The sequence below is a fragment of the Neofelis nebulosa genome, chromosome X (genome assembly GCF_028018385.1).
Source record: "Neofelis nebulosa isolate mNeoNeb1 chromosome X, mNeoNeb1.pri, whole genome shotgun sequence".
Lineage (NCBI taxonomy): Eukaryota > Metazoa > Chordata > Mammalia > Carnivora > Felidae > Neofelis > Neofelis nebulosa.
The window spans coordinates 43,282,902-43,292,755 of NC_080800.1; the positions used below are offsets into that span (position 1 = coordinate 43,282,902).

At 50.8% G+C, this 9,854-nt stretch overlaps 1 protein-coding gene across 5 annotated transcripts in view; it reads right to left on the minus strand.

Moving 5' to 3' along the window:
* Nucleotides 1-9,422, minus strand: part of FOXP3 (forkhead box P3) — a 14,355-nt gene extending 4,933 nt beyond the window's left edge. For 2 of the 5 annotated variants that reach the window (XM_058714586.1, XM_058714585.1), the window contains exons 1-5: nt 1,566-2,046; nt 934-1,038; nt 708-846; nt 233-320; nt 57-161 (exon numbers count right to left, since the gene is read on the minus strand). In XM_058714586.1, coding sequence (XP_058570569.1) covers nt 57-161; nt 233-320; nt 708-846; nt 934-1,038; nt 1,566-1,826 — 698 coding nt within the window. In that variant the 5' untranslated portion in view covers nt 1,827-2,046. Of the gene's footprint in view, nt 1-56; nt 162-232; nt 321-707; nt 847-933; nt 1,039-1,565; nt 2,047-8,474 lie in introns of those variants that run through there. The other 3 variants (XM_058714588.1, XM_058714587.1, XM_058714589.1) reach the window with 3 other exon arrangements.
* Between the last annotated feature and the right edge of the window lie 432 nt (nt 9,423-9,854).

Here is a 9,854-nt window from a genome sequence, read left to right on the forward strand (position 1 = left end):
GACTCCTCCTACAAACTGGGGGCCCTCCTGGACAGGATAGGGCCTGGGTCACTCACTTGAGGAAATCCTCTGGCTCCTCGAAGACCTTCTCACATCCAGGCCACTTGCAGACACCATTTGCCAGCAGTGAATAGGAGCCCTGGGGCACGGTTGAAAGGGTGCTAGGGGGAACAGAGGGTGTTCAGGGGAGGGAATGCCAGGGCAGGGGTCCTTCCCAGCCTTGTCCACTGACCTGTCTTTCCGGGGTGTGCTGGGGCTTGGGAAGGTGCAGAGCAGTGCTGGCTCCCTGGACACCCATTCCAGGCTGGCCACGTTGATTCCTGTAGGTCAGGACAGGGCACGTTTGGGGACTGAGAGCTCAGCCCACAGAGACTCTCATTTTGAGCTTCCCACCCTCCTGAGCTTCGCAGGCCCTGACTCCCAATGGGTTCTGTTGTCCCTCACGTCCAAGGCTTCTGGTGGAGCCGCTCAAAGGCTGCCATTTGCAAGTGCTGACATTTTGACTATGCAAAGATCTGCAGTTCCGTGATTCTGACATTCTGCATCTTTAAGGTTCTGAGCCTGACATTTTTTTGGAGGTTGGAGTTTCCAATATGATAAGACCTGATACCTCTGCCCTCCTGAGGGCTACCATTCAGCAGCCTACACTGCTCACATTCAAGGACTTGGGGGCTTGGGTTCTGTAGAGCCGTGGGGTGGGGTGTTACCAGGTGGCAGGCCGGGCCGGGCCTTGAGGGAGAAGACACCAGTGGCAGCAGTGGGTGGCGGGAGGCTGATCATAGCTGGGCTGTCCAGTGGGCGCACCTGCAGCACGGGGGTCCGAGCGTGGGTATCCACCGTTGAGAGCTGGGGGCACATATGGGCTGTGGTTTAGCCTGCCCCCACCCAGTTCTCCTTCCTGCTCCCTCCTCCCTGCCCAGTCCGGGTCAGTACCTGGTGCATGAAGTGTGGCCTGTCCTGGAGGAGTGCCTGCAAGTGGGGCGAGGGGCCCAGCCGTGTCCCAGAGGGTGCCACCATGACTAGGGGCACTGTAGGCAGCTAGGGGGGGAGAAGGCAGGCAGGTGAGATGTCATCCTTCTTCTCATTGGCCTACATGTCTAATTCACACACTCCTCACCACAAGCCTACATGGCAGGGACTCTGACCATCCCCTTTGCACATATGAGGAAACTGAGGCTCAGGGAGAGTGAATGACTTTTTCAAGATCAAGCAGCTAATAAGTGGCAGAGCTGGCCTCAATCCTATTGCCTCAACTCTTTGGGCTCCAGCCCTCCCCTCTGTCACATGGGGATGGGGTCACATGGCCATGCCTGTGGGACCATGATAGGATCTCCTCTCCTGAGACAAGGATTGGGAGGTTGGGGAGAGCCTCGAATCTCTGAGACCTGCTAACTGGGGACTTTCTTGGCCCTGTGACATCTGCATAAGTCACAGACTTGCCTGGGACCCAGAAAACCACTTCCTGTGCCCCAGCTGGGCCCCCCGCCCAGTGCCACAGTAAAGGTCGGCACCTGTAGGCCCAGGTACCCCACCCTGCCTGCCCCATTCTGGGCCCTGGGCCTCACCTGCAGCTGCGATGGTGGCATGGGGTTCAAAGAGGAGGAGGCATGGGCCCCGCCTCGGAGGTCCCGGCCCTGGAAGGTTGCCCCTGGGCCCTTGGCCCCCAGCGGGTCTGAAGTCTTGGGTCCAGCCCTCCAGCTGGGTGAGGCTCCTGGGGATGGGCCAAGTGCCAAGGAAGGGGCCGAGGGCTTGGCTGGCCTGGGGTTGGGCATTGGGTCCTTGTCCAAGGGCAGGCTGTGGGGACATATGGGGAAGGAGTTACACATGTCCCTTGTGGGGTGTGTGTGTGTGAACTACTCAACCACCTGAACCATGTGGGCACCTCCGCTGGTCAGAGCAGGCATTGGCTGGGGCATGTCCCCAAAGGCTCCCCAGCTGAACCCCAGCACCGGTCACATGTATGTGCGGCACACACCACACACACATTGGTGTCAGGAACACAGGTATGTGTGTGTCTCCACACATGCTCAGTGTGCAGATGTGCACTGGTCCTGTGCATGCTGGCACAGCCCTGGTGGCGATATGCCCTCCACAAGGGAGGTGGGGGATTTGGGGTGGTTTGTGGGGCCTCAGCCAGGGCAGGTCTCAGCTTTTTTCCCCAACCATTTGAGGCTTGTCTCCAAGCCTCAGCCACCTGGGTCTCTCTGCACTCTGCACAGGCCACATGACCTTTGCTGATCCTGCTGGGACTGGTCCATGACTCTCCTGATGGCATTATTTTATCCCAGTGACCTGGCATACACAGGAGTGGAGGGGAGCATGGACTCAAGATCCCTCTGGCTGCTGTGAGAGGGACAGACTCTAGGAAGGTGAAAACAGGAGTACTGGCAAGGAGGGTCCTGTGATAATCCAAGCAAGTGGCAGCTGGGGCACAGACCAGGGTGGTGGCAGTGGAGATGGTAAGAAGTGGGTGGATTTTGAGTGTTTTGAAGGTGGAGTCAGGAGAATTTGCTGGCAGCTTGGATGTGGTAGGGGGTGGTAAGAAAGGGAGGGTCAAGGTAATCTCCAGGTATTTGCCTGAGCAGCTGGAAGGACAGAGCGGACATCACCTGAGATGGGGACAATGGGGACAGCAAGGTTGGGGGTGATGACACCAGGTGTGGATAGACACAAAGGGTCTGGTGTTAGACATGCCAGTGGAAATACTGATCGGCAGCTGAGTACAGGAGTCTGGGGCCCAGGCAGGGGCAGGGTCTGATCTCTGGGCTCTTGCCCCGAATGGAGCTGACATGGCAGGTGCCAGAGAGGAGAGACCGACTCTCTTGAGCCAAGGCCTGTGGGAGCATCTTGACTCAGCCCCCACCAGAGTTTATCCCAACTCTGCTGTCCAAGCCTGCACTCGTGTGCTATATGCCCTGCCTGGAAAGTCTGCTCTTCCTCGGTATCCCCTATCTGAACCCTATCCAGAAAGTTCTCCATAATGGCTCCAGGCACCTTTGCTGAGCCCCAGAACCTTACACTCTGCAACAGGCAGGGCTTCAGTTTCTCGGAATCCCAGTCTAAGAGGAAGCCAGAGCTGGAAGGGACTGCCTAGTCCAGCCTCCGTTTTACTGAAGGGGACACCCAGGTGCAGCGTTTCACAGTCCCATGGCAACTTGAGAGCTCCATATATTTCTCCAGAAAGTGTGCATGTGTGCACATTTCACAAGGCCCATGCTGTGGGGCTGTGTGTGTGTGTGTGTGTGTGTGAGAGAGAGAGAGAGAGAGAGAGAGAGAGAGAATCCCCACCCCGCAGCACTGGGTTAGGCACACAGCTGTCGATAGTAGCCTAGGCCAGCACAAGGAGGGTTTAGGGGAACAGTCACTCCTTCCTTTCTTTACTGTGAGCTCACAGGGGTTGACAGAGCTCTAGTGCAGAGGGAGGTTGGAGGTGAGAAACTAGGTACTAAACTCTTAGGCGCTCGGGGTTAGAACATTACTGAGTGAGAATCAAGATCCTGGGTCTACGGAGGCTCAGAACTCAGTGACCATGAGGAGGTGAGCAAATGCATGAGGGCAGAGATTGGGGTGATGCTTCTAGAAGCCAAGGCATGTCAAAGACTGCCAACAATCCACCAGTAGCTAGGAGAGCGGCATGGACAGATTCTCCCTCGCAGCGTCAGAAGGAACCAACCCTACCTACACCTTGATCTCGGACTCCTGGCCTCCAGAACTGTGAGACAATAAATTTCTGTTGTTTAAGCCCCCTGGTTTTTGGTAATTTGTTACAGAAAACTGAGTAAGCGAATACTGACTTTTGGTCAGTTTATAGATGATTTCTACCACTCTGGCCTGGCCCACATCACTGGCCTGTGGTCACTTCTTAAGCTGCCTGGACATTTGGCTAGGGCTTATAAGAAATCTCCTCCCCAAACACATCTGGAATGGCCAGACTCAGGGAAGCACCAATACATTCTCAGAAAGGGGACATAGATAGGGTCTGTCTGGTGGTGGGGAACCTGGAGGGCCGGGCTGGGCAGCCGGCTTCCTGCATCGTCTGTTGGGGCGTCCCTTTCTGACTGTTTCTCAGAAGCTGCATGGAGGATGTTTCTGGGACACAGAGTGTGTTTTCATATCGGGGTCTGCATCTGGGCCCTGTTGTCACTTCCCCAGATTTTCCGCCATTGACGTCATGGCGGCCGGATGCACTGGGCTTCATCGGCACCAAGGAGGAAGAGAAGGGGGCAGATACCCCACCCCACGGGTTTCGTTCCGAGAATTGGCTGGCCCATCCTGCAGCTGGCTTGGCCCAGGTGGGGGTGATGTGGGTGCTTGCGGATGTGGTGAGTGACGTCCATCTGGCCACCATGACAAGCCCTGGGACCTGTAGACCTGGCCCTTCTTGGGTCATGGAGAGGCCCAAGGTTTGATGCTTGGGGAGTACCGTGTAGAGCCTACAGGTATTGGGACCCTGGGGATCTTCAAATGGTACTATGCCAGAATCACAGAACCTCAGAATCACTATACTTCAGAATCACAGAACATCATTTCTTAGGTTCAAAGGATCTCAGAATCCCAAACCCACTCTATGGGGTTCAGGGGTCCAACCTCTCAATACGGGAAGGCCAATGTCAATGGTGTCCAAACTCACTAGAACTCCCTGAAGGACAGGAAGGTCACTACTTCATAGGGTCTCTGGATTACCAGGCTTGGAATTGTAGCAAGTCTCCTCTTAGCCTCCCTCCTAAATTCTGTGAAGGCAGGAGGGTCAGAATCATCTCCTCTCCTTCTCCCAGCCTGGGGCTGGGCTATGCCACTAACTAGCTATAACTCTCCTCAGGCTCATATGTAAGGTGGGACAGTAATAGTACCCCTCTTCTAAAGTTAATGTACATGAAATGCTTAACAAAATGTCAGCTTGGTAAATGAACACTTACAGGGCCTCAGTCTCCCTGTCCATTCTGGGATGATGTTCCCACACTCATAGCCATTCCATGAGGGATAGGGAAGGAGGCGGGAGGTAGAGGCCAGCGTGCCTTCAGCTAGGGCCTGCCTCATGGCATGGAGCAGGAAAAGCCTCGGCCTTTGCCAGTAGAGAGCCCACTGCCAGGCTCTATGGAGGGGCTCCAGTATGGAAGTTACCAGGGGCCAGGGTCAACTCTCGGGACATGGCTAAGCTCTATTCATAGCCAGACCCACAGATACATTGGCTGACTTATGTCCCTCCAGTATCACCACCCTCTGGCCAAAAGGCCTCTGAACCCATGGGACTATGGGACCCCACCCAGACTAGCTCTTGTGAGGCAGGGCCCTACACTGGCCCATGTGGCCACAGAGCCTCCTTCCTGAGTAAGGGCCCAAGTCATGAGAAGGCAGAAGGGGGAATGGCAGCAGCTGGCGGGCAGCTCAGGTCCCCCTCCTCCCCTCATGGGTGCTAAGAAGTAAACTGAGGCCCATGGTGGGGGCAGACAGAACCAGGGTCCCACTGAGAATCCCATGGTTTGGGCTTGGGTCTCAACTTTGCCTCTGCTTCTCTGTGAGGCCTTGGGAGAAGCCCTCCTGCCCATCTCTGGGCCTCAATTTGCCCCTTTGTACACTGGGTGGGGAGAGGCATGGAGTAGATGAGGGCCAGGGCCCTTCTACTTTGTGTCTGGGTGAGTTGTTCACCTGTCTGCAGGGCGTCAAGTTGACAACTGCCCCTCTATCCAGGGGACTGAGAGACAGGGATACGTAGAGACAGAAACAGAAAGAGACAGACAGATAGACATAGGGGAACAGAAAGACCCAGAGAACAAGAGATACAGAGAGATGGGAGAAACATGAGGTGGGACAGAGATAAATAGAGAGTGTGAGATGCTGAGAGAAAGAGAGACAGAGTGACAGAGATGGAGGGAGGGGAACTCATAGGAGCAGAAAGTCATAGAAGTACACACAAAAAGGGAGACAGAAAATGAGAGAAACAAAAAGGACAAGAGACAGAAACAACAGCACATAGAGATGGAGAGAGACAGAGACAGAGACAGAGACAGAGACAGAGAGGGATGCCCCAGATAAGAACAGTTACTGTTAGCTGGTTTTTGGCTGGAGGAACTGAGGCTGCATCAAATAACAAGGAATAAGGAAGGGCAAGATGCTGGGGACCTATGGCCAGGGAATATATTGTACTGCAAAGCAACAATCAGCAAATCAGGACGGCCCAGGTATAAGAACAGACACTGAGGAACAGAACAAAATGGGAAGCTCAATCACAGACCAATGTCTAGAGGGAATCGAGTTTGTGATGAATGTGGCATTTCAAACTGGGAGACAGGAGAGAATGTATTGTTTAACAAGTGTTTCTGGGACAATTAAGGGGAAAATAAAGTTATTGAATGAATAATCAGTCTATTTTCCCACCAATTCCTCTCTGCCCAGTTTGAAATGTCATGAGCATGGACCCTGCAATAAAATCCAGATCTATTAAAGAGATAAATGATAATATCTAATGCTGCCTTTGGGTTTACTGAATGCCAGACTCTATGCTAAGCACTTAACATGGTTAAGATATTTAATCCTTATAACAACTCTTTGAGGTAGGTACTACTAGAATCATCACAGTACATATGAGGAAATGAAGGTACAGACAAGTTAAATGCCTAGCTAAAAATCACACAGATGACTTGGTGTGAGGCTGGGTTTGTCCCAGACAGTCTGGCTCCAGTACCCACACTCTTAACCTCCACAGCAAATGGAAAAAATGAAGCCATAAAAGAGACTAGAAGCCAACACAGGCGAACATTTATCTCATTTTCAAGGACTTTCTAAGCACAAAACCAGAGACAGTAACCACAGAAGAAAAGAGTAACCCATTTGACTATATAAAAACATCATAGCATCACAAAACTCCATAAACAAATAGAAATAGTGAGTGATAAACTGGGGGAAAATATTTGCTACATATGTATGGCTATTGGAAGGTTAATATCCTTTCTAAATAAAAAGCTGTGACAAATCAATAAGAAAAAATGATAATACTCTATTAGGACTAAGGATATGACCAGATGACTTAAGAAAAAGTACGAATGATCAACAGTATAAGTAGTCAAAGAATGCAAATTTCAACAATGTGGTAATATTTTTTCTTACCTGTTATGCTGAGAAAGGACTTAAAAATGATAATACCCACCCAGGGCCTAGCTCGAGTACAAGGAGCATAAAACAGGACAACCTTTTGGAAGAACAATTTGCAGAGAGGGTCAGAAACCTTAAAAACGCACACATGTCTTGCCCTGGCAACTCCATTTTCAGGAATCCAAGGAACTAATCAGGGATGATTCTGGGGAAAATCTAGAAATAACCTGAACGTCTAATAATTGGCACTTGGTCAATTCATGGTTCATACCAATGTGAGGACAGTCTTGACAGCCATGAAAGATCATCTGTTGAGACAATTTTTAGTGATCTACAAAAATGCTCCTATTCTTTGAATAAAGCAGGAACAATACCAATAGAGAGAGTGGTTCTAACTTGGTTTTAAAAAAAAATACTAACAGTGAAGAGTCAGCACTTGCTAAGCCTGCAGAGATGAGCTTGCCCCAGCCCTGAACGACTGCTTGGCTCCTGGACATGGACTCTGGACACACACACCCACACACACACACTCACACACACACAGAGTCCTGGGGTAGGACCACAGAGCTAAACCACGGTTTCCAGTGACTGAAAGTGCCCCCCAGGAGGGTCTTTCATGCCATGCAAGCACAAGTTCAATGAAATGCTCAGCCTGACCTGACAGCTCACAACCCTCCTTCGATAGGGGCAAACAAAACTGATGCTCACTCTTGTGAAATGTAAATGTCTTCATCAACGTTACTCAATACACTATTATTAAGCACCAACAGTCCAAAGCTCTGTGCTGGATGGTGGGTGGGAAGGCAGGTGGGGGAGGCTAGACAAGAGAGCAGGAGAGACAGTGGGAGATAGACGGACAGAGACAGGGAAGCTGGACAGAGCCAGAGAAAGACAGAGTGGTGGAGAGTCTGAGTACCTGGGAAAAAGACAGAAAGAGAGAGGCAGAGCAACATGGAAAGAGACAGAACCAGCAGACAGAGAGGGATGAGAACTATCAAGAGTCAAGAGACAAAGAGGAGGGAGAGGTGTAAGTGAAATTTTCAGTTACACCTGGGCAGTGTTTCAGGTTGTTCAAGGCTCGGGAATTCATAAAGACGGGCAGTTGGCATATTTTAAAAGTCCTGCCCATCTATATATCAATTTATTTATCTTTTCCTCTGCCCACACATTGATTAAGTACTTTACCTATCAGTCTTCTGGCATTGATTATTACTATTATTATTGTCAAAAATATCTTACCTGACTGGAACCACAGTAGTTGTGTGTGTCTTGACGGTACCGGAGGGCCCCTGCCTGCACCGCGCCCCCCCCCCCCCCCAGTGCCTACCTCTCTGCCATCTCTTTCACTGGACCCGCATCTGATGGAGGAGAGCAGGGACACTCACCTTCTTGAAGTGGACTCACAGAAAAGGATCAGCCAGGCTTGTGGGAAACTGTCGCATATCAAAAACAACTTTGCTTTTATACCGAGAAGAAAAACCACGGTGTGGAAGCCACAGACCTCTCTCTTCTAATAATCCAATTTTTTTTTCGATGAGTATGTGTGCTGATAATCACAGGGTGGGGGGGTTCTCATAGTTTTTTCTCTCTCTTGCTCTCTCTCTCTCTCACTCACTCTGTTTCTCCTCTTCTTGATTATGAGACTTAAACGGAAATTTTGAAATTTTGGGTTTTTTCTTTGCCCTTTACGAGTCATCTGAAAATATGATTTCTTCCCCTCACCACAGAGGTGAGAGGTATCAATGAGATAACAGGGCTCATGAGAAACCACAGTTTTTTAAACAAAAGTGTGTAGAGTTAGAAAAAAAAAAAACAAGGGAAAAAAACTCAAATAAATCACAGAGGCGTCCCAAGCAGGTAGAGACATCACTCTGTGTGTGTGATGGAACGGGAAACACCAGGGAAAGAAACTGAATAGGACTGGGTTTCCAGAAGCTTTGCTTTGCTCTATGCCTCAGTTTCTCCTTAGGGAGAATTGATATGGTCAGCACTGCTCTTACTGCCCAGGGAGGGGGAGCTCTGCATCCCGTCTTCCCACAGAGGGTGAAAAAGTTATTTCATGGAGAAAAATGCAGGGAGTCCGTTTCTACCCCCCACCACCACAATTCACAGAATCTAAGAATCTGAGAATCACTGGCTCCCAGAATCCACTTAGCATCACTGAGTAAGGAAAGGGAGAAAAGTCTTGCCTCATCATGTCGTAGAGCCTGAGAACTCAGACCTGGAGGGTATCCTACAGGGAAGGTCCTGACAAGGCCCCTGGTGTTAACGCATCCATTCTCATGATGGCCAGAAGCCCCCTGGGACCCCAATCCCCTCATAGTCAGGGACACCATGACCTGATGCTTCTGAGGCCCTCAGCCTTTGCAATTTTCTACTTCAACAAATCCCAGCTTCCAAGGTTTTAGGATTCTAGATTACCGCCATCATCCCCATAGCTGACATTGATCTCCAGTTTTCCAGGTGCCAGACATAGTGCTGAATGATTCTCACAAATGATCACATTCAGTCCTCACTGCAGCCTGTTGCGGTCCATCTTGTCATCACAGCCATCCTACAGATGGGGAAAACGGAGGTGCCGAGTAGTTGAGCAACTTGCCCAAGATGACAGAGCTGGCAAGTGGGGGCTCTGCCTTCTTTGGTGCTGGGCTTAAAAATCCCCAGGTTTCCTTGAGCCCAAAAGTCTTGGGTTTTAAATTCTAGGGAAGTTCTGAGATTTGGAGATTCTTCTGGGGGCTTGAAGCTTGTGAGGTTTTATGGTTGTC